This window comes from Lampris incognitus, chromosome 17 (assembly GCF_029633865.1).
Source record: "Lampris incognitus isolate fLamInc1 chromosome 17, fLamInc1.hap2, whole genome shotgun sequence".
Lineage (NCBI taxonomy): Eukaryota > Metazoa > Chordata > Actinopteri > Lampriformes > Lampridae > Lampris > Lampris incognitus.
In genome coordinates, this window is record NC_079227.1 from 5587581 (window position 1) to 5612580 (window position 25000).

Here is a 25000-nt window from a genome sequence, read left to right on the forward strand (position 1 = left end):
AGGAGGAGAGAGAGAGAGAGAGAGAGAGAGAGAGAGAGAGAGAGAGAGAGAGGGGAGGAGAATCCAGGCACAAGCAGTGAAAAGGGATATTGAGAAGAGCAGAGCTGACAAAATGGCGGTATGATGGGGTGATGGAGGGAGTCAGAGAGAAGGAGAGAATACCCACAGAGTAAACAGGTCGACCATATTTTCCGGACTACAAGTCACAGTGGAGTATACATCGCACCCAGGAAAAAAACGCATTGTGAGGAGAAAAAAAAAAACCCAAAACATATAGAGTTGCTTCGGTGTATAAGTCACATATATATGGTGGTACAGTACTTTATATTGAGTCACCAGATGAAACAGTGCCATCTAGTGGTCTTAGTTGAAATGCAGTGCATTTGCCCGACAAAAATACCTTGTATAAGTCGCATTTATATGGTGGTACAGTATTTTATATTGAGTCACAGATTAAACAGTGCCATCTAGTGGCCTAGTGCATTTGTCCGACAAAATTACCTTCTATAAGTCGCAGGACCAGCCAGATGAGTAAAAAACCAGCGGCTTATAGTCTGACAAATACAGTACTCACTACTGTGTCTAAGTACACACAGTTGTATGTGTGTAATAATGTGTAAATCGTAATTGTGTCTGTGGACGTAATCTGTATATGTGTTCCAACATGTGTGTGAACATGTGTTTATAAATGTGTGTGTGTGTGTGTGTGTGTGTGTTTGTGTGTGTGTAGTCATCCACTCACCGGTCCCCTCAGGTCGATGAGTTCCTGTCTCATCTGGACTATGAGGTGGTCCTTGGCCATGAGCGAGCGATAGAGACGCTCATTAAACTCTATCAGCTCTCCATGCATCTCCGCCACCTGCAGCACACACACACACACACACACACACACACACACACACACACACACACACACACGAGAAGTATATGCTTTAATCAAATGGCCAACAAAAAGACTTTCAGAAGCGGCTGTACGAATAGATTTACAGGAGCCGGGTCGTGTTTGATACATGATGTACATTCTACTATCATGTGAGTAATGAGACTCCACCTGATCCTGTCAGGCTGAACAGGAATGAAGGCTGACAGTAGGACAGAGTCTGACAGCCAGTCACAGCCCACACAGAGGGAGACAGAGACAGAGGGAGACAGAGAGACAGAGGGAGAGAGGGACACAGAGGGAGACAGAGTCACCAAAGAGAGGGAGGAGGAAACCAGTTCGTATCCTGCACAACCAAACTACCGTCTGTCTACTAATCTGTTGTCACCAGTGCAACCTAACCTTGAAACGGTGTGTTTGTGAGAGTGTGTGTGTGTGTGTGTGTGTGTGTGTGTGTGTGTGTATGTGTGTGTGTGTGTGTGTGTGTGCGCTCGTCTCTCTAACCAGGCCGGACAGAGTGGACGCCCGTCCATCGGCGGGCTGACAGCTGTGACACAGTGTGCTGTTTGCAGGACACCTGCTGTGGAAGCTGCTATGGCAGAGCGCTGCATTCCAGCTGACAGGTGAACAGGGTCCCCGTGCCAAACCCCCACATGCCAAACCCCCACATGCCAAACCCCCACACGAGGCTAGCTCCCATCCAGCTCACTCACCCATGCCAAGCAAAACAGCTTATAATGAGACTTTTTTGTGCAGTTACAGGGTTGTGTACTGGCGAGGATCTGGTGATACAATACGTATCATGATACAGAGGTTAGATTCAATATGTCACGATATATTGTGATACTGTACGAAAGGCGATACATTGTGATACTGTAAGAAAGGCGATACATTGTGATACTGTAAGAAAGGCGATACATTGTGATACTGTAAGAAAGGCGATACATTGTGATACTGTTAGAAAGGTGATATATTGTGATACTGTAAGAAAGGCGATACATTGTGATACTGTAAGAAAGGCGATACATTGTGATACTGTAAGAAAGGCGATACATTGTGATACTGTAAGAAAGGCGATACATTGTGATACTGTAAGAAAGGTGATACATTGTGATACTGTAAGAAAGGTGATATATTGTGATACTGTAAGAAAGGTGATATATTGTGATACTGTAAGAAAGGCGATACATTGTGATACTGTAAGAAAGGTGATATATTGTGATACTGTAAGAAAGGCGATACATTGTGATACTTTAAGAAAGGTGATACATTGTGATACTGTAAGAAAGGTGATATATTGTGATACTGTAAGAAAGGCGATACATTGTGATACTGTAAGAAAGGCGATACATTGTGATACTGTAAGAAAGGCGATACATTGTGATACTGTAAGAAAGGTGATATATTGTGATACTGTAAGAAAGGTGATACGTTGTGATACTGTAAGAAAGGTGATACATTGTGATACTGTAAGAAAGGTGATATATTGTGATACTGTAAGAAAGGCGATACATTGTGATACTGTAAGAAAGGTGATACATTGTGATACTGTAAGAAAGGCGATATATTGTGATACTGTAAGAAAGGCGACACAGAACTGCCGGTCTGCATGGGCTACTAGTTAGCTTTGCCTGCCCCAATTCCGTGTCCTGTCAGACTGCCCTCTGTGTTTCCTCTTTGGGTGCAGCTTCAGGCAGGACCATGGTCCTTGGGTCCACGGGACGCAGCAGACCAAGCACTCCCAGCCGATCCAGAGCCAGCTCTCCCAGCCATCAAAGACACAAACTTAAACGCAGACGTGGACAAAGACACTGCACGGACGGCACTGGGTGAGGCCGCCGCAAAGATAAGTTCGCGCCACCATCGCCCCACACCAGTACTGGGTGAGGCGGCTGCAAACGTGAATTCGTGCAGCCATCTTCCCACAGCGGAAGCGGGATACTATTACTACTGCTGATACTACTGCTACAACAGTTGCTACCATAAGTACTGCTACTGGTAGGGCCAATATTCTTGCTAATAATACCACTACTACTACATATACTACCCCTATTACCACAACTGGTTTTGCTACTACCAAAGCCACTGTTAATATAAGGGATACCTTAAGAGCTTCTCCAGCTGAAAGCCTTGCTTCCACTAGCTTCACCTCCGATAACACAACCACTGCGACACGGCCTTTACACCCTCAGTCGTTTCTGAAAAGGCACAGTCACTCTCAGACTGACCACTGGTTTAAATCTCTCCACTGTCAAAAATACACACACGCCCTTTACTTAAAAACTTTTCCATCTCATGTAGCTGATGAGGACAGTGACTACCACTTCGGTTCATGTGGTAATAACTCTGGTATGAAGGACTCCCTTAAGGGAGCGACCACGGCGGGTCATTAGAAACAAAAGTGAATCAAACTTTTGTTCTTCGTCATCTTTGGTTGATTTCTAACGCCAATAATTATTTCCCTATCAAATAAAAAAATCATTTGTATTCTATGCCAAGCTAAACCAATTCAGGGCTGCTGGGGGCTATCCCAGCATGCACTGGAAGACAGGAAGCGAGACTTGATGCTGGACTGGTTACCAGTTCATCCCAGTGCCCACACACCAACCAGTAAAGTTTGAACCTAGGACCCTGTACCCGTGAGGCAACAATGCGAACCACGACACCAAGCTACAGTGGGTGGAGTCACCTGAAACGGAGAAATACTGTAAATAATCCTGCATTCCGAGCGGCGTCTATGTGTCTGTGGACAACACAGCGCTGAAGAGCAGCAGCGAAGGCGTAATGAAATACAGACGATGGCAATCGCTGAGCGGCTTACCGCCTTGAAAAACACCAAGCTTTCAGCATGAAACGTAATCCCAAAACCCAAGCCCTCTTTCTCCAACCTGAGCCACCCTGAAGTTTGTTTGGAAAACTGGAGAACGCACACAGCTGAGGAGGCACGGGGTTCGTGTGCTGAAGGATGTAAAAACAGTACGGACACGTCATGAAAATACACAACTGTAGAAACAGACTAATAGAAAAGTTGTCCACAGCTGCCGAGAGCTGGAGATGTGTCACCTGGACAGGGGACCTCCTGACCCATCCTGCTGCGGGGACCTGTAACGGTACCGCGATGACTCCAGAAAGCTCGGGAATCAGGATCCAAAACTGTTCTGAGTGTTTGTGACACACACATCTTTCTTTGCCTCTCTTTATTTAGGCCTTGCAACTCTTAAGTAGGATATTAAAAAAAGAGGGAATTAATTTTAAGCGTGAAGGAATCCAATTAATTCTCACTGAGAGGGAGCTAATCAGTTTGTCATTCTCCGGCCTTGCTTGTGTGTGTGTGTGTGTGTGTGTGTGTCTTTATCATGCATATGTGTGCATTTTCAAGTGTGTGCATGCTAATTCCCCCCGAAGCATGGAGGGAACATTTTAAGCTCTAACTGCATGGCTACGTGCTAAAGAATCCAATTAGCTTGAACAGGTGAGTTCAGACCCTCTGCAGTTCGCCTCGCTAAGACCAATGCTGTGCGGAGCGGCAGCTCTCACTCCCTCTCTCTAGTCCTCTAGCCTACGCTTTTTTTTTTTTTCATTTGACATACTTAAAATTTCCAAGGGTGAGTGTGTTTTCCCCACTGGGTTTGTGGGCACGCTAAACCGACTAGTGCAGCACAGCATTAGCAGGTAGGGAATCAGATTAGCGCCCTCTAGTGGCTGGATGACCTCAATAACCTCACCAAGTAACGATATGAAACACTTTGGATGTCATTATTCAACAACTGTCACAAAACTCTTTACAAACAACATTTATAACGCTGGAAAACAACTGGAACAAATAAAGAGTAGTGTAACTCCGTCTGAGTTAAACTCCATATGTGACTACTGTCTGCTGAAATCCTGATAACCTGAGTACAAATAAGGACTTTATACCGAACCCGTTTATGTTTGTCATCTGTTCACTAAGGTCCGAAAAGTCTATTCTGTTGCCTACCAATACGGAAATCCCCGGCTTGAATCCCCGTGTTACCACCGGCTTGGTCGGTTGTCCCTACAGACACAATTGGCCGTGTCTGCGGGTGGGAAGACGGATGTGGGTATGTGTCCTGATCGTTGCACTAGTGCCTCCTCTGGTCGGTCGGGGCGCCTGTCCGGGGGGGAGGGGGAACTGGGGGAACAGCATGATCAAGATTCTTTATTTGTTACATCTCATTATTAAAGGTACAAGAGAGTTAAATTCTTGTGTTTGGCTCCTGAACACTGCAGCAACAATAGTAATATTAATAGTGATCCTCCCACGCGCTACGTCCCCCTGGTGAAACTCCTCACTGTCAGGTGAAAAGAAGCAGCTGGCGACTCCACGTGTATCGGAGGAGGCATATGGTAGTCTGTAGCCCTCCTCGGATCGGTAGAGGGGGTGGAGCAACGACCGGACGGCTCGGAAGAGTGGGGTAATTGACCGGATATAATTGGGGAGAAAAAAAATCCGCAAAAAAATAAATAAATCAAATTGCAGCTTGAGACTGTTATTTCCATTATAGTGAACGTGCAGTCGCCTTTATCTATCAAAGTTGTGTTATTGTCGTGTCTGGACAGCAGGGACTGTTTTGAAAACACTTCCTTCTTGGTACGTTCAAGCCCACTCCGACATTCGGGACTACAGAGCAGACTGCCAAACAGAACCCTTTTTAATGCAAGAAAAAACTAAACGGACATGATCCTTTTACGCCACCAATGTTCACCTACTGTTCCTCTTCTGGGTTCGATTTTCTGACAACATAACCTGTGATTTCCAAGCTTTTTGGCAGTTGACTGTGAAGACCTGGATGTTCAGAGTGCACTTAAACACACCACCAACATGGACATGTTTTCAGAACACTTCCTGCTCTCCGCAGCACTCCTACTCAACGATAACACAACTTGGACAAAGAAATAAGAGCGGCTTCATGTTCACTGTGCTGGAACTCGCTCAAGCAAGTTTCAAGTCTCTGCAAGTCGAGTTCTGTACTGTACTTACATGAATGGAAACCGAGGTCTGCCTGGAAAGAAGGAAAACCCAGGGTATGATTTGGAAAATGGTTGGGAGTAGTGTGAAGTACAGAGGATATAAAAAGTCTACACAACAACGTCAAAATGGCAGGTTTCTGTGATGTAAAATAATAAATAAATAAAACCAAGATATGTATCTTGGTTTCATTTTACTCCATCACAAAAGCCATTTAACAGGGCTGCGTAGACTCTGTTTATGTGGTTTGCTGTAAGTGGGGTCAAAGACGAAAAAACACTGGTGTAAGACAAGCGGTAGAAAATCTCTAAATGATGGAAAACAATGAAAATGACAAAATACGTAAACAAAGTAAAAGAAAACAAACGGAAATAACCAATAATGATGGGGAGCATGACGACGACATCATAGGAAAAGTAGGAATGCGGCAGGGAGGTAGATGGTTCGGTGGAGATTCTGTTTTTACAAAATGTTTTGACTTAATGTCACAGCAGAGAAATAATTAAAACATGAATAAAACCATCAGCTTCGTCTGCTGGTTTTCTCTTTCTACCTTTGATGCTGCTTCTCTGTTGTCTGCTCTGCTTGAAAAGGGGAAACGTGTTATTTGCATAAGTAGATGTTTTATTCTGTTTTCTTACAGATGTGAAGGAGACGGGTGCGAGGCCAGAGACACAGAGCAGTGGTGGCACAGCTGACCGAAGACCTAAAGGCCTTAATTATGGAGGACACCTACGATGGATGAGCAGCAGGGTAATGAGGTCAGAAGACGAGGGCGAATGTGAATAAGCATGAAAATGAGCAGATGGACAGAGGAGTGAGAGAGAGCTGTAGAGAGCGAAAGAAAGGGTGAGAGAAGAGACACGGAGAAAGAGTGAGAGAAACAGAAAGGAGAATGGGTGACAGAGAGGTGAGAGGGAGACGGAGAGGAAGAGGCTGACTTTTATCTTCCTATATTAAAATAAATCTACGACACAAGCCTCAAACACCAGTCCCACAAACACCCATGTACAGCGAGAGAGAGAGAGACAGGCAGACAGACAGACAGGGCAGTGCTGTTGTCTGGATCTGGGTCCAGATTTTTTCCGTCTGTCTCTCTGACTCACTTTCGTTCTGCCTTCCCGAAACAGGAAGTGACTTGACTGACAAAGAACAGGGAAGGAACGGGGGCGGATGAGGACCAATATAGACATCAGAGCCTCTGCTGTCCAGCAAAAACTGAGAGAAAGAGAGAGAGAGAGAGAAGGAGAGAAAGAGAGAGAGTGGGGAGAAAAGGGAGGGATGAAGAGCGACAGATGGACAGAGAGAGGGGACAGAGAGAGAAACTGGGATTTTATGGCACTATCTAAAAATGGCCCCTGATGGAGAAGTCAGCCCATAAACTAACTGCTGAAAACTCAAGAGTGGAACTTCAGCAGCACTTTCAGTCCATTTCTGCTTATTTTGGCTCCCAGCTCTCATTCTTTTGCGGGTGAGACGATTACAATTGTGGATATGACAAGAGTTGTCAGGTTTGATTAGAGGGTATTTTCATCCAAAACGAACGAATCTTTTAAGAGCTAAAGCCTTTTTCTAACTTCCTGTTCTCACCGTTTCAGGCTGCCAAAAAAAAAAAAAAAGTATTTCGACAGATTAGGCTTACTTTTAAGAAAGGAGTCATTCTCAGTTTGGAGTTGAAAATTATTGATGTACAGTATTTCCCGCACTAAAAGTTGCACTGGAGTATAAATCGCACTCAGCAAAAAAAAAAACCCAAAACAAACCCGTTGTTGTGAGGAAGAAAACATAGATAAACCACTTCAGTGTATAATTTGCATTTATATGGCGGTACAGCATTCTCAAATGAGTCACCAGATTAAACAGTGCCATCTAGTGGTCTTAGTTGAAACGTAGTGTATTCCATCCATCCATCCGTTATCCAAACCGTTTATCCTGCTCTCAGGGTCACGGGGATGCTGGAGCCTATCCCAGCAGTCATTGGGCAGCAGGCGGAGAGACACCCTGGTCAGGCCACCAGGCCATCACAGGGCCAACACCCACACACAGTCATACCTCGGGACAATTTTAGTATAGCCGATTCACCTGACCTACATGTCTTTGGACTGTGGCAGGAAACCGGAGCACCCGGAGGAAACCCACGCACAACATGCAAACTCCACACAGAAGACAACCTGGGACGAGCCCCAAGGTTGGACTATCCCGGGGCTCGAACCCAGGACCTTCTTGCTGTGAGGCGGCCGCACTAAGCACTGCACCACCGGGCTGCAGTGTATTCATCTGACAAAATTATATTGTATAAATCACTTTGGAATATAAGTCGCAGGACCAGCCAGGTGAGTAAAAAGAACAGCGACTTATAGTAGCCCCGGAAATACGGTTCACTGATGTCTGTATCTTCATCTGTTTATGTACATGAAGGAAAGGTCTTGGACAAACATTTTCCCTCGACACATTTATCTTTCCTCGTGACAGAAAGGGGGCGGGGCATTAGAAACCAAGGAGGCGGAGTCTTGTTGATGGCTTCTTTATGTACACATATTAAAAAAAATAATCAATAAACGATACAATACGTAATTTAAAAGAATCTGTGAAGGAAGGGGGCGTCTGGGTAGCATAGTGGTCTATTCCATTGCCTACCAACATGGGGATTGTCGGTTCAAATCCCCGTGTTACCTCCGGCTTGGTCGGGCATCCCTACAGACACAATTGGCCGTGTCCGTGGGTGGGAAGCCAGATGTGGGTCGTTATTATATAAAACGTTCGATGTTGAGGAGTCCTGAAATTCACTGTGTGACAGCTGGAAGGTATTGGGAAAGAAGTCTATCAAAGGTCTATTTGCCTTATCATATAGGTTAGAGTTTGGGTGCAGTAAGCAAGAGACTGGTGTAGGAAAATGTTGGTTAAAATTGTCAGATTGCTTGGGCGGAGATGATGTCATGGTATTTTCGTAGCGAGAGAAAAACATGTTAAAAAGGTATTCATCCTATGTATTGGGGTCCTGCTGGCACTGATTCACTCATGCTGTGCGGTTGCTGTCATCTGCTGAAGCTCTCGTGGTTTAACTACCAGTCTGCCGTAGTTAATGACAGCATGATTTCCTCGTTCCCTGGCTTGTTTCATTGCTGGAATGAGGTCTGCTCTCTTCTTCCTTAGCAATTCAGAGAAGTCCTCATTTACATAAATTGTAGTGTTCTTGAGGTGAGCTCTCGCCTTAAGAACGAGTTCTTTGTCTTTGCGCCTCAGCAATTTCACTACAATCTTGCTTTTCCAGAGTTCTGTTTCCCATTTCCAGTGCGGTGGGCTCTTTCAATTTCAAAAGACCTTGGATCAATTCTCAGTTTGCTGTTCAAAAGATCTCTGATCTTCTGTTCAGCATCTGACCAAGACTCATCGACATTGTCCTGTATCACACCGTCAATAATCACCTTGTTTCGTCGACTCTGGCTTTCTAACTAATCAATTTTGGATATGATGTCTTTGCTTTCAGAGCTCATACACTAAGAGGACACAGACTGCAGTTGTGGTTCAAATGAACCGACTTTCCTCTCCGTCTCTCTCAAGTCATCAATTTGGGCTCGAGAGAACTGAAGGCTGGATTTGACCTCCTGAACCTCTTTCATGATTCCATCAATTCTGGTAGTTGCAAATTAGTTTGTGAACACAAACTAATGCTTCCATCAGAGACTCAAAGCATCTTCGCTCCTCTGATGTCAGCCTCCTGTCTCCACCACACAGGACCAAGCACCAGACCTGGGGGGGACAGAGCCTTCTCCACAGCTGCCCTCTGTCTCTGGAAATTCCTCCCCAAACATGTCACAGACTGCACCGAGCTGTCCACACTCAAATCATTAATCAAAACTCACCATTTCAGAATTTCTTTTAATGCGTTATTAATGTTGTGTGTTTTATGCTTTTGTGTGTTGTCTTCGTGCATGCTCCTCATGAAGCCAGGTAAGGAAATCACAGAAAGTTGAATCAGTTCATCTGGACAAAACGTTTATTGACAGAAACGTTTCATCACTCGTCTAAGTGGCCTCTTCAGTCTAAACTGACTGCAGGTATCCCCACCCTTATAAACAATACAGTGGCATAATGACCAAAAACATCAACCAGTTTCATATGCAAATAGGCATGAGCATTAACTAGAGTTTCAATGACCATGCGTACTATTCACAGAGGATTGGGGAATGGTTGCAATCACAGCATTGTAAGATGGCGACAGACGTACTATGCATTTATGGGAGGATAGCTGGGACTTGTACATCAGGAAAACCAAACAGACACCATCCAAGAGGATGGCACAACACAGGAGAGCTAACACGTCAGGCCAGGACTCCACAGTCTAGGCCAGTGGGCACCCTTTCAAGGATGAGTATGTGCACATCCTTGATAGGGAGGAACGCTGGTTTGAACAGGGGGGGGGCAAAGAGGCCATCTATGTGAAGAGGGAATGACCATCCCTGAACGGAGGGCTAAGAGTACATCTGTCACCATCTTACAATGCTGTGATTGCAATCATTCCCAAATCCTCTGTGAATAGTACACATGGCCATTGAGACCCTAGTTAATGATCATGGCTATTTGCATATGAAACTGATCGTTGGTTTCAGTTGTTATGCCACTGTATTGTTTATAAGGGTGGGGATACCTGCAGTCAGTTGACACTGAAGCTGTCACTGAGATGAGTGATGAAACGTATCTGTCAATAAATGTATCCAGAAGAACTGATTCAACTTTCTGTGATTTTTGGTGTGTTTCTTTTAAGTTTATATTAATATGTGTTTATGTTATGTTTGTTTATATATGTTATGTTTATATTGTTTATATCAATGTGTGTAAAGCATTACCACACAGTTGGATGAGAGCTAGAGGATAGCTGTGTGTCATCACAACGATGAGGTGTGCAAGAACCGCCCCATTCTAGCCCGTCTTATCGACAATGGAGTTTTGTGGAGTGTTCAAGATGAAGGCTGACTCAGATTATTGTGAGAGTGAAGACTTTACTCGATTTCATTTGGTTAGAGGTAAAGGAAGTCTCTCTCTCTTCACATTCAAAGGTATTTGTGAGGGCAAACTGATAGATGCCAATTTATCTGTTCATGACCACAGTGGATTGTTCAGTCGTTGCAGAGCCAAAATAATTTTATTAACACATTTACAATGAACTCCTGGATGTAGCTGTCCACAGGTATCGTAGTTTAAGGAACAATCCTAATTTTATGTTGCCATCTAGTGTTTACTGGTGGTATTGCCATATGAGGTGACAAAAAAAAAATTGTACAATGCAATGTGACAATGTCAAATTAGCTAGCTGACTTAGGTTAATTTACCCATTGAACGGGTCACCTGAGCCATCATTGCAAGAAGTGCCCACCCGGAGAGATTTGGCAGGAGCCACCACTGGTCTGAATGCAAAGGGTATGAAAATGTAAAAAGATGTTGAGGAAGTTAACTTAAACTTCCAACAAGGGCAGAGAAAGACCTCTGTGCTTTTAGTACATCTGAACCCTCGAAAGGCTGTAATACTGTGAAGCACACACTGGTCTGCATTAAGTGGTATTTCCTTGTGTAAGGGTCGCGTTTGGCGGTGTTACGCAGTCAAGACGACGGGCACGGTACAGACATCTTGGGTCGTACTCGCTGGCTTATTACCACCTCTCCTCTCTGAAGAGAGAACATTCCTCGTCCGCAACTTGTCGGTAATTGTTGCTCTTGTTCTTGTTGTTGTTTATGGGTAATTAATGAGCTGGCGGATCAAAGGGAGGAATGAAGCCTGATCCCCCCCCCCGCCCCCCTGGATACCTCGACCCATATCTCCACATCTCTCCATCGTCCCTTCACGTGACGACAAAGAGAGAGAGAGGGAGAGAATGATGGAGCAAGGAAAGAACAGCTGTTTCTCTGTCTGCTGAGGAATGTCAGACACAGCAGGGGTGCCGTGGAAAACAGAAATACTGTATGGTGGAAATGATGGAGTGACATCATGGCCGGAGTGAAAGAAATTTCCATTGTCGTCCGTTCATTCATTTCAATCTAAACTGACTCCAGACCAGAGACAGACCGATGAGTTTGAATGTCGCATATTAAATTCAGATAAATCTGTCAAAGGAGCGGCATGGTGGCGCAGTGGTTAGTGCCCCGGTTCGAGCCCCGGGGTAGTCCCAACCTTGGGGGTCGTCCCGGGTCGTCCTCTGTGTGGAGTTTGCATGTTCTCCCCGTGTCTGTGTGGGTTTCCTCCGGGTGCTCCGGTTTCCTCCCACAGTCCAAAGACATGTAGGTCAGGTGACTCGGCCGTACTACATTGTCCCTAGGTGTGAATTTGAGCGAGTGCGTGTGGCCCTCTGATGGCCTGGCGTCCTGTCCAGGGTGTCTCCCCGCCTGCCGCCCAATGACTGTTGGGGTAGGCTGCAGCATCCCCGCGACCCGGAGAGCAGGATGAGCGGTTTGGATGACGGATCGAAATCTGTCCAAGGAGACATTCTATCCTCCCTCATTTCCACTTTTATCCAATCACTTCTCTTTTTCTTAATTTCTTCGCTTCCTTGTTCCTTTCTTCATTTTTCTCCTCTTTCTTTGTCTTTCAATCTGTCCTTTTTCTTCTTTCTCTCCCCCTTTTGTTCTTCACTTTTTCCTTCTCTCGTCCCTTCCCTTTTTCCTTCTTTTCTTTCTTTAGTTTGCATATTCCCTCAAACGCTCTCTCTCGAGTCCTCTCCATCTTTCTTTCCTTTCATCGACCTTCTCCCAGCTTTTCGTTTTTTATTCATTATTTTCCTTTCTTCCTCCTTTCGTCACGTCTTTCACCATTTCTTTGTCTTTGTTCTTGAACCAGACAGCTGTTATCCATCACCCTGTCATCCTAAAGTGCCACATACAAACACACACACAGACACACACACACAGGAAAAAGCAGGGCCTATACTGTGCTGTCCAAACCCAGACCGACCGTGCACCCTCCTCCTCTTCCTCACGCTCACCGAGAAAAATGCTGTGAAATTCTGTGCGCACACACACACACATAGGAGACACATGATCTGACACCCAACACAAAATGGCGTGATTCACTTCCCCTTTTGTGATAGACAGATAGACAGATACATACATAGATAGATAGTTAGATAGATAGTTAGATAGATAGATAGATAGATAGATAGATAGACAGATAGACAGATAGATAGACAGATAGATAGATAGATAGATAGATAGATAGATAGATAGATAGATAGATAGATAGATAGATAGATAGATAGATAGATAGACAGATAGTTAGAGGGCGTCCGGGTAGTGTGGTGCTCTATTCCGTTGCCTGCCAACACCGGGATCACCAGTTTGAATCCCTGTGTTGCCTCCGGCTTGGTCGGGCGTCCCTACAGACACAATTGGCCATGTCTGCAGGTGAGAAGCCGGATGTGGGTATGTGTCCTGGTCGCTGCACTAGCGCCTACTCTGGTCGGTCGGGGCGCCTGTTCAGGGGGGAGGGGGAACTGGGGGGAGTAGCGTGATCCTCCCATGCGCTACGTCCCCCTGGTGAAACTCCTCACTGTCAGGTGAAAAGAAGCGGCTGGTGACTCCACATGTATGGGAGGAGGCATGTGGTAGTCTGCAGCCCTCCCTGGCTCAGCAGAGGGGGTGGAGCAGCGACCGGGACGGCTCGAAAGACTGGGGTAAGGTGGGGGGGGGGGGTCTGGCCAGTATGTGGATATAATACGGACACGGTGAGCTGAGATGATGTGTTCTGAAACTGTGTGTTGTGGGATTGTGGCTCTGGTAATGTGGTGATATAAGCTAAATATAGTCATTCCCTGGTCCCCTTATCACCATATTATCAATAGAGGTAGCCCTGGGGTAGTCCAACCTTGGGGAACGTCCCGGGTCGTCCTCTGTGTGTGAAGTTTGGATGTTATCCCCGTGTCTCCGTGGGTTTCCTCCCACAGTCCAAAGACATGTAGGTCAGGTGAATCGGCCGTACTGAATTGTCCCTAGGTGTGAATGTGTGTGTGTGTGTGGGCCCTGTGTGATGGCCTGGCAGCCTGTCCAGCAGGGTGTCTCCCCACCTGCCGCCCAGTGACTGCTAAGATAGGCTCCGGCATCCCCTCCCCGCGACCCTGAGAGCAGGATAAGCGGTTCGGATAAGGGAAGGATGGATGGATATCGTGATATTTGGTTCTGTCAGTATTTACCAAGCCGTCAGTGACTCTGGGTTTATCTTCATAATCTGCTCTTGATGTTTTGCCCTTTGAAAAGGGTAACTCCTATACAGGTATATGCAACGAGGTTGAGGTGCAAATCAGTTTGGCCCTTCCACATCCCCCCTTCTCATTTGCACAAAATGCCCGCCGGGTCTTTGTATTAACCTCGACGGCAGGTCCTTATGCTGAGGGGGGGTTTGGGTCGGTGCAGCATGAGAGTAAATCCAGCCCTTTTTAGGGAGGCGTTCGTTATCCGATGCGAGGGTCTAAGGACAGGATGTTGTGTTGCTGTAAAGCCCCTTGAGGCACATTTGTAATTTGTGATACCGGGCCACACAAACAAAACTGACTTGACTTCAAGGTGGAGGAAAGCAAGACAGCAGCAGGAGAACGAGGACGGGGGACGGGGAAGAAGAGGAGGAGGGAAACACAACATGCGAGGAAGTTTAGATGCTAATTAAGCAGCAGTCAATAAAACAGGTCATTAAAGTGCCAATATAATTAGTCTGAATGAGGTTACAATTACACGTGTGCTGTGTGGGTTAATGAGTGAGCGCTGGATCCCAGCCGGTGAGCAGCGTTTCTCAGACCTGCGTAAATCAAACGAGGCACTAATGTGACATCTGCGAGCCGTCGATGACCCGCCCGCGCTATTGATTCTGTGTCTCGCTGAACTGTGTTGAGGCACCAGATCTGACGGCCGTTCATGTGGCTAGCCTTATCAATATGAACACACACACACACACACATATACACACACACATACACACACATACACAGATGTGCATTCTGCCGTTAGTTCTTGCCGTCTTCAGTCTCAACAGAAAGGCGACGACTCCCAAACTGTGTCACAATCCCGCCGTTTTAAGTCACCTTAGAGATTCTCTTCCAGATGTCATTAACACACTTCCTGAGTTTTATACTGTCGAAAGTTGTGTTGTTGTACATCTTTTAGCTTCTTTATGCTGAGGATGGGGCGGCACGGTGGCCCAGTGCTTAGCACTGTCGCCTCACAGCAAGAAGGTCCCGGGTTCGAGCCCCGGGGTAGTCCAACCTTGGGGGTCGTCCCGGGTCGTCCTCTGTGTGGAGTTTGCATGTTCTCCCCGTGACTGTGTGGGTTTCCTCCGGGGGCTCCGCTTTCCTCCCACAGTCCAAAGACCTGTAGGTCAGGTGGATCGGCCGTACTAAATTGTCCCTAGGTGTGTGTGTGTGTGTTTGTGTTGACAGATTTTCTCCCTGGTTCATTTCTGCACTCTGTTTTTCAGTCTGTGAGCGCCTGTCAACGGCCATTAAATATTGGTTCAAATGGTATTTGGTTGATTTCTGTCTGAATACATATCCTTCTTGGGTGAGGGGCGTCGGCGAAATGATACCTTATGTGAGCCCTCAAACTTGCGGCGAGCAGGTGACCTGAGGCTGCTGTCTGATTGGTTTCTTCAGATTTTCCATGGGGGGGGGTCTGTGTGCCCCAGACACTCCCACTTTTACTGGCAGTGGATTGGTATTGTTTTAGTGCTGTTTGATCTGATGTGATTGGACGATTCTCGTGGCTGTCAATCATGTCACACCCACCACCACGCCTCGTCTCGACTGTCAATCATCCACCATCTACGAACCCTGATAAAATCTATAGGCTACATTGTCCTTCTCAATAACTCTGTGTGGGCATTAAAGCGGCTGTCAGGTGTGCTGCACCAAGGTAAATTGTGCCCCCCCCCCAAAAAAAACATTTTTTAGCACCAGCCGCCACTGCTAAGAACTCGTTTTCACTCATTTATTTCCTCTGCGGCAGGAAAACTCGTTACAGCAGCCTTCAGAAACCCCTGCAGGTCAAACTGGACTGATGGAATGCTTCCAGTGCTGACTGACTCTGAAAGACTCACAATAAAAAGACTAAAAACCCTCGCTAGCCCAGCGACATCAAGGCTACAAACAACCCATAATGCAACGCTCTGTAAAATACCCTAGTTACTCCTCTGGTACTCTCTCCAGTCAAAAAGAATACCTGTTGGAATGAATAAACACGCAATTGTATAGTCCTGAAATAGAAGGCAACCCCCAACTTTTAAACCCAAGTTTCAGAAAAACGTATCGCCCTATGTTAGGGCCAACAGGCTCGGTGCATTAATGTGGCGCTGCAGAACTTCCGGGTGTGTCGGTTTGCATCGGAACTTCCGGTAACGACCGGATGCTTACGTCCTACTGAATCGTCAGTTAGCTGCTAACTTCTCCGTCCGAAATCTTAATTTCGTCCGAAAATTCAGTGAATCAAACAGGGCAAAAAGGGGGCGTTCCGAGTACCAACGCTGTGAATCAGGCTCCACTGGGCACTGTTGTGGGCCGCAGTGTGCGAATTCGGCGCGTTATAATTCTCTTGTCAAGTTTCCATTCGTTCCCTAGTAACTGCGAGGACAGGGCTAAGTGGCTAGCGAAGATCCGGAGGGCTGCATGTACCGTCACCAAGAGCACAAAAGTGTGTAGTCGGCAGGGGCGATTCTAGGACCAGAGCTTTCGGGGTGCCGAGCACCCAGAGTGCTGGCCGGCCGGGCAAGATAAATTTGGGGGGGGTGGATCAAACCATTTTCGAAGCATGGGGGGGTGCTGTATTTTTGTTGTTAAAATATTACGTTTAAACCATATAGTGGATATGGTTTTGACATTTCTTCAGCTTATTAAACATGGACATACAGTAAAAATAAAAAACCTCTTCAATTTTAGGGGTGCTGGGGTTCAATTTAGGGGTGCTGCAGCACCCCCAAAAATGGGCTAGCAACGCCTATGGTAGTCGGCATGCTGAACCGGGGGATTTCGCTGTACCAGCTACAGGGGGGTTAAGGAGGCTCACGAAAGGAGCTGTCCCCACACTCTTTGCATGGCATGAGTACTCTGAACCCGCACCCAGGCTAGGTGTGTGGGAGTACTGGGAGCGTCCTGCTGTCGCCCCTCTTCCAGCTCTGGACTCCTCTCATAATGAGATGGATGTCAGCGGCTGCCTGCGAGAGCAGGACTATTTGTGTGGCTCCAAATCCCGCCGCTTTGGATGATGCCGTGGCCCAAAACCAGTCAATGAGGAAACAAACAGAATTGCTCCAGAAACCACCGGAGACCCTCCAGCTACAGTCCAAACGCAGCCTGAGGCGCTTTGCAGGTTCCGATACGGACATTCGGTTTTACACCAGGTATGTGTGCTTTGTATCGTTTCATTTAATCACCCCTTGCCAAATTCACTCACCTGCTCAGTCTCTCCACTAGCTGTCGATGTAGCTCGAAATATACATCTCAAACCCCTTTGCTTTTCTGCTCGTCTGAGCCACCGAGGAAGCGCTCGCGATGCGATGTACATCGCTGACCGTGGTTTTAGGGAGGTCCTGCAAACAGCGAGTGTAAAACAAAGCCATCTCTTCTCTCAGCAAACCAGACCGCAAGTTCTTGTGCCAGTCAGGGGCGATTCTAGGACCAGAGCTTTAGGGGTGCTGAGCACTCAGAGTGCTGGCCGGCCAGGCAAGATAAAGTTGGGGGGGTGGGGTGGATCAAACCATTTTCGAAGCATGGGGGGGTGCTGTATTTTTGTTGTTAAAATATTACGTTTAAATCATATACTGGATATGGTTTTGACATTTCTTCAGCTCATTAAACACGGACATGCAGCAAAAATAAAAAATAAAAAAATCTCTTCAATTTTAGGGGTGCTGGGGTTCAATTTAGGGGTGCTGCAGCACCCCCAAAAACGGGGCTAGAAACGCCTATGGTGCCAGTACTCGCACGTGGGGAAGTCGAACGACGACACCATCATACGCACCCAGGCTATTGACGGAAATTCGTTTCAACGACAGAAAACTTTAATCCATGTCCATCTCCCTCTGTTGCTCGCCTTCCCAAACTCTCCTTTAGTGGCGGCAACTCGCAGTGATGTCATCATCCAGCGCCCCGGCGTTTACCAAGAGGTTTCGTCCCGTAACCTCCAAGGAACTGCTTAGATCACGGTTTGGTTTTGACGATAATATATGTTCATTTTGTGAAAATGACATAGAAACTAGGGACCATGTATTTCTCTCATGTGGTGTGGTACTTGTGTTCTGGCTTGACATGCACAAAGGATTCTGTCCTTTCCAACTTGGATTTCTAGAGACAATATAACATTTGGTATGATATTGCAAAACAAAACCGATGAACTCTGCTGTAATGTAATCCTCTGCTTAGCCAGATTCTTTATTCATAAAAATAGATACTTTAAGTCATCCCCCAAATGTGTTGTTTTTTTAAATGAATTTAGATTATACTTGAAATCTTTAAAACTAATGACCGATACAAAAGCTCTAAAGATTTATGAGGCGTTAAGACAATTCCCCACTGAATCAGAAGACTGATATCCTTATTAATTCCCCCTTGTATGCTGGACTATGTTTTATTATTTTCAATTAGGGTATGTCAGGTATTTAATTTATTATTGTCTGTACCCTTATTTTCATAATACATTACCGTATATTTGTCATGTGACCTTCAACCTCTATGCACTTCCTGATATACTGTATAGAAATGTTTACATACTGTTCCCTTTGGCACTTTGGAGACGTCTATGTATTTTTGGATGGAATGCATATTTGCCATGTTTGTTTTATAATGAACTTTCTTCAAGAATCTGTACATGAATATGAACAATGTTCAATAAAAATATATATATATAAAAAAAGTTTTGTCCCGTAAAACATTTCACAAACCACCACGCGCAGCGGGAAAACCCATTACTTGTGATTACTCCCCCGGGGAGGGCGAACGCATCCATAATCCATCTGACAAGAGAGATTTTAGTTACCCGGCGGTCCAGCGGGAAATTTAAAAACTGCGGGGCGTGCGCGCGACCACGTCCGGGGGCGCGTTCACCCCGTCTTCCTCCGCAAAGCCCATCAAGACTGACAGCGAGGCGAATGAACAAGTAAATAAGTAAACGGCGTGAAAAATGCATCACACACACATGTGCATGAATAAGTGAAAAGATGGCTTCCCCAAACACCGGCGGAATTATTCCTTATTAAAGAAATATAAAACCAGCTGCATTATTCACCGAGACCCTCCCCGCCGCCACTGACCACACACACGGCGTTGTCTTCTCTGGCGATGACGTCACCCGCCTCCCTGGCTTTCAAAGTCTCGTGTCATTGGTCAACCGAACAGGAAGGAGGGAAACACTCCCAGCATCCCCCCCGGAGAGTCACCAACGTTACGCCTCTAAAGTTATTCTAGCAAATTCAGAAATCCAAAAACCATATAAATGAAGCGTGTTTTTGAGGGGGGGACTGACCAGACATAAGTCCGGAAATCTGGGAACACAAATCTCGGCGCTTCAAGCGGAATACGACACACGTTCCTGACTCTTCAGGGACTGGCGTGAGTTTTTCCATGTCGGCAGGAGTTTTTCCGTCATACCTGACAGGAAGTTCTCCACAGGCCTCAGCCGACAAACCTTACTATCGTCAGCTTGTTTGCCTCGACTCCAATCTGGAAACGCTTCATCCTGTTCAACGGCCTACCATCTGTAGTGACACCGGTGAATAAATGGCAGACACCGAAAAGACTCAAAATGACTCGGCGGGATTCAGGACCGCGGCTTTAAAAACCCTTCTCGTCTTTGTTTGCATGTATGCAGGTGTCATTCGGTTCACTTATCCCAGAATTCAGCGCTTTTGTGAGATGAACTCTTTCCCAGCCGGCAACGGGGCGGAGGCGGGGAAATAGCAGACAGGTCCAATCCCGGTCTGTCCATCACACACACACACACACACACACACACACAACCACTCGCACTGGTTTCACCCTGAAGGAGTAACTACACACTGAAATAGTGAGGCTTTATGGCTGAAAAAGAAAAACGAACTATACAGCTTCATCTGTCCCGGATGAAAGCTCAGTGTCTATGTGCAAATGTGATATAGCCCGCGTTGCTGTAGCAAATCCATCAAAGTTGTGTCCCTGGGTGTCCGGGTGGCGTAGCGGTCTATTCTGTTTCCTACCGACACGGGGATCGCCGGTTCGAATCCCCGTGTTACCTCCGGCTCGCTCGGGCGTCCCTACAGGCGCAATTGGCCGAGTCTGCGGGTGGGAAGCCGGATGTGGGTATGCGTCCTGGTTGCTGCACTAGCGCCTCCTGTGGTCGGTCGGAATGCCTGTTTGGGGGGGAGGGGGAACTGGGGGGGGGGTAGCATGGTGGTAGTCTGCAGCCCTCCCCGGATCGGCAGAGGGGGTGGAGCAGCGACCGGGACGGCTCGGAAGAGCGGGGTAATTAGCCAAGTACAATTGGGAGAAAAGGAGGGAGGGGGGAATCCAAAAAAAAAAAAAAGCATCCCTGTTGGTTGCACTAAACCATAGGTAGTTTGTACTTACACAGCCACGTCCCCTTCCTTGTCTGTTAGCAGCACACAAATCTACTATTTCTGACCATTCATGAAAAAGGGTTGCAGCACGGCTGATTACGGGGGGTGCTCCTTAATTTACTCCTCGAAACTCAACACACTTATCTCGTTCCCGTCACCGTTAATTAGCTGAAGCAGCGAGAAGGCGGACCACACCGTGTATCTGTGTACCTCTATCACGTGTAGAACATCATGACTAACACGTGATGAGGAGGAGGAGGAGGAGGAGGAGGAGGAGGAAGAGGAAAGTGCTCACCTCGATGAGTTTGCGCTCATAGCTCGCCGCCAGCTCTTCTATGTCCCCCATCGACTTGTTCTGAGGCGCCGGGGCCGGGACCTCACTCGTCCGCAGCATGGGGAGAGCTGGAGGGGGGAGAGAGGGGGGGAGGGGCAGTTAGCACAGCTAATGGCGGGGCTGATATTTCCACGTGTGGAGAGCATCGGCGGCAACATGAGAAAAGATTTTCACACCTAATTATACAGTCAGCCACCACCAACGAATACCACCGTGCTGTCTTCTGCAGTGTACTGCAGTGTTGTGTAGTGGATAGTGTACTGCAGTGTTGTGTAGTGTATAGTGTACTGCAGTGTTGTGTAGTGTATAGTGTACTGCAGTGTTGTGTAGTGTATAGTGTACTGCAGTGTTGTGTAGTGTATAGTGTACTGCAGTGTTGTGCTGGATAGTGTACTGCAGTGTTGTGTAGTGTATAGTGTACTGCAGTGTTGTGTAGTGTATAGTGTACTGCAGTGTTGTGTAGTGTATAGTGTACTGCAGTGTTGTGCTGGATAGTGTACTGTAGTGTTGTGCTGGATAGTGTACTGCAGTGTTGTGCTGGATAGTGTACTGCAGTGTTGTGTAGTGTATAGTGTACTGCAGTGTTGTGTAGTGTATAGTGTACTGCAGTGTTGTGTAGTGTATAGTGTACTGCAGTGTTGTGTAGTGTATAGTGTACTGCAGTGTTGTGTAGTGTATAGTGTACTGCAGTGTTGTGTAGTGTATAGTGTACTGCAGTGTTGTGTAGTGTATAGTGTACTGCAGTGTTGTGCTGGATAGTGTACTGTAGTGTTGTGCTGGATAGTGTACTGCAGTGTTGTGCTGGATAGTGTACTGCAGTGTTGTGTAGTGTATAGTGTACTGCAGTGTTGTGCTGGATAGTGTACTGCAGTGCTGTGCTGGATAGTGTACTGCAGTGTTGTGTAGTGTATGGTGTACTGCAGTGTTGTGTAGTGTATGGTGTACTGCAGTGTTGTGTAGTGTATGGTGTACTGCAGTTTTGTGTAGTGTATGGTGTACTGCAGTGTTGTGTAGTGTATAGTGTACTGCTGTGTTGTGCTGGATAGTGTACTGCAGTGTTGTGCTGGATAGTGTACTGCAGTGTTGTGCTGGATAGTGTACTGCAGTGTTGTGTAGTGTATAGTGTACTGCAGTGTTGTGCTGGATAGTGTACTGCGGTGTTGTGCTGGATAGTGTACTGTAGTGTTGTGCTGGATAGTGTACTGCAGTGTTGTGCTGGATAGTGTACTGCGGTGTTGTGCTGGATAGTGTACTGCAGTGTTGTGCTGGATAGTGTACTGCAGTGTTGTGTAGTGTATAGTGTACTGCAGTGTTGTGCTGGATAGTGTACTGTAGTGTTGTGCTGGATAGTGTACTGCAGTGTTGTGCTGGATAGTGTACTGTAGTGTTGTGCTGGATAGTGTACTGTAGTGTTGTGCTGGAAAGTGTACTGTAGTGTTGTGCTGGATAGTGTACTGCAGTGTTGTGCTGGATAGTGTACTGTAGTGTTGTGCTGGATAGTGTACTGCAGTGTTGTGCTGGATAGTGTACTGTAGTGTTGTGTAGTGTATAGTGTACTGCAGTGTTGTGCTGGATAGTGTACTGCAGTGTTGTGCTGGATAGTGTACTGCAGTGTTGTGCTGGATAGTGTACTGCAGTGTTGTGTAGTGTATAGTGTACTGCAGTGTTGTGCTGGATAGTGTACTGCAGTGTTGTGCTGGATAGTGTACTGCAGTGTTGTGCTGGATAGTGTACTGCAGTGTTGTGTAGTGTATAGTGTACTGTACTGTTGTGCTGGATAGTGTACTGTAGTGTTGTGTAGTGTATAGTGTACTGCAGTGCTGTGCTGGATAGTGTACTGTAGTGTTGTGTAGTGTATAGTGTACTGCAGTGTTGTGCTGGATAGTGTACTGTAGTGTTGTGCTGGATAGTGTACTGCAGTGTTGTGTAGTGTATAGTGTACTGCAGTGTTGTGCTGGATAGTGTACTGTAGTGTTGTGCTGGATAGTGTACTGTAGTGTTGTGCTGGATAGTGTACTGTAGTGTTGTGTAGTGTATAGTGTACTGCAGTGTTGTGCTGGATAGTGTACTGTAGTGTTGTGTAGTGTATAGTGTACTGTACTGTTGTGCTGGATAGTGTACTGTAGTGTTGTGTAGTGTATAGTGTACTGCAGTGTTGTGCTGGATAGTGTACTGTAGTGTTGTGCTGGATAGTGTACTGTACTGTTGTGTATCATTAGCTCCATGGCTGATGCTGATGACTGCTGGACAGATCGTTGCCTCATCCGCTCTACTATGCCCGTCAAACTGAAGAGAAAACGAAGGGTTCAAAGAAGCAGGTCTGGCCAGGATCTGTCTGTTGTCTCTGACACACTGATGACTGCCCCCTGTCTGTGAGTCTGGTGTATGGTCTGGGTAGACCGTGGAACTGAAATGCCCTTCTGGGATAAACAAAGTTGTCTGGATCTGGATCTGAACCTTGCGAGCCTGGATGAAACTGCCACCCAGCAGCATCTTCAGGCCTCTCTTGGGGGAGAGCCTCCAACAGGAATATTCTGATGACGTCGAAGAACACTGGACCCTGCTCAAAACCTCCACCCTTGATACCTACAAAACCACCCTTGGGTACACACCCGGAAAACACCAGGACTGCTTCGGTGAGAATGACATAGAAAGAGAGCAGCTCGGGGCGTCCGGGTAGCGGTATATATACTAACACGGGGATGGGGACCATCAGACCAAATCCCCGTCTTGCCTCCGGCTTGGTCGGGCGTCCCTACAGACACAAGCGGCAGTGTCTGGGCGGGTGGGAAGCTGAATGTGGGTATATGTCCTGGTCGCCGCACTAGCGCCTCCCTGGTCAGTTGGGGCATCTGTTCGGTGACTCCACGTGTATGGGAGGAGGCATGTGGTAGTCTGCAGCCCTCCCCGGATCAGCAGAGGGGGTGGAGCAGGGACCGGGGCGGCTCGGAAGAGTGGGGTAATTGGCCGGGTACAATTGGGGAGAAAAAGTGGGAAAACACAAAAAAAACAGTGCACGCAAGCTGGAATCTTCTGTTAATGCACGACCACTAGTCAAGTCAGCTTCTGGGCCTGAAAGTCGAGCTTCATTACCCCACAAGAAGCAAAAACCAAACCACAACAACAAAGAGGGAGGACGACAGGGAGCAGAAAGATCTCACTGACACTAGACATGACAGGACAAGTGTAGAGCGGCGCTCAAATAAACCAGCTGCTCCTTAGGAAACACGAGGTAAGATCGAGATCAGGCCTGAACCTGTACTGAAACCAGGTGCTGATCACAAAGAGGACACATCCATCCATCCATTATCTAAACCGCTTATCCTGCCCTCAGGGTCACGGGGATGCTGGAGCCTATCCCAGCGGTCACTGGGCGGCAGGCAGGGAGACACCCTGGACAGACCACTCGGCCATCACAGGGGACAATAGGGACAATGTAGTACGGCCGAGTCACCTGACCTACAGGTCTTTGGACTGTGGGAGGAAACCCACACAGACACGGGGAGAACATGCAAACTCCACACAGAGGACGACCCGGGACGACCCCCAAGATCGGACCGCCCCGGGGCTCGAACCCAGGACCTTCTTGCTGTGAGGCGACCGTGCTAACCACTGCGCCGCCGTGCCGCCAAAAAGAGGACATGATGCACTTTAAATGAACTCCGACTTGACTTGACAAACTTTGTTGCTCCGTATAGACAAGAGAGACACGGGAGAAACGGTGACCAGCAGAAACAGACGTTTGCACATATGGACAAACCACACACACACACACACACACACACACACACACACACACACACACACACACTTAATAACTAAAATGACTAAGTTCTCCCTTGCTTCAACCTACAATAGCTGGCACAGCAAGAAAGTTATACACAAACAAACACACACACACACACGCACACACAAATGCACAAACACAAAAGCACTTAAACACACACCCCAGAGCTGACAGAACAGCATTATCAGGACTTCTGCAAAGAAGCCAGTGCCACAGCAAAGCCCAGGCTTATCTATGGCCGACCAACACCATTGTACTGTACACCTCCGTCAGCAGCCTAACAGCCCAGACAGCTACACCACAAACACAAACACACACACACACACACCCCAGATATATCTATATACTGGGAGACATATAGCTGCATTAAGAGTTCAGATCAAGCACTAATGCACAACCTAAGCACAAACAAACACACACAAACGTTCTCTTCTGTGGGGGAGGACTGCTGACAC

General features: G+C 46.9%; 1 protein-coding gene across 1 annotated transcript in view; it reads right to left on the reverse strand.

Moving 5' to 3' along the window:
• Positions 1 to 25000, reverse strand: part of snx29 (sorting nexin 29) — a 150190-nt gene that overhangs the window by 19172 nt on the left and 106018 nt on the right. The window contains exons 14-15 of the mRNA XM_056297356.1: positions 20720 to 20826; positions 743 to 859 (exon numbers count right to left, since the gene is read on the reverse strand). Coding sequence (XP_056153331.1) covers positions 20802 to 20826 — 25 coding nt within the window. The 3' untranslated portion in view covers positions 743 to 859; positions 20720 to 20801. The remainder of the gene's footprint in view (positions 1 to 742; positions 860 to 20719; positions 20827 to 25000) is intronic.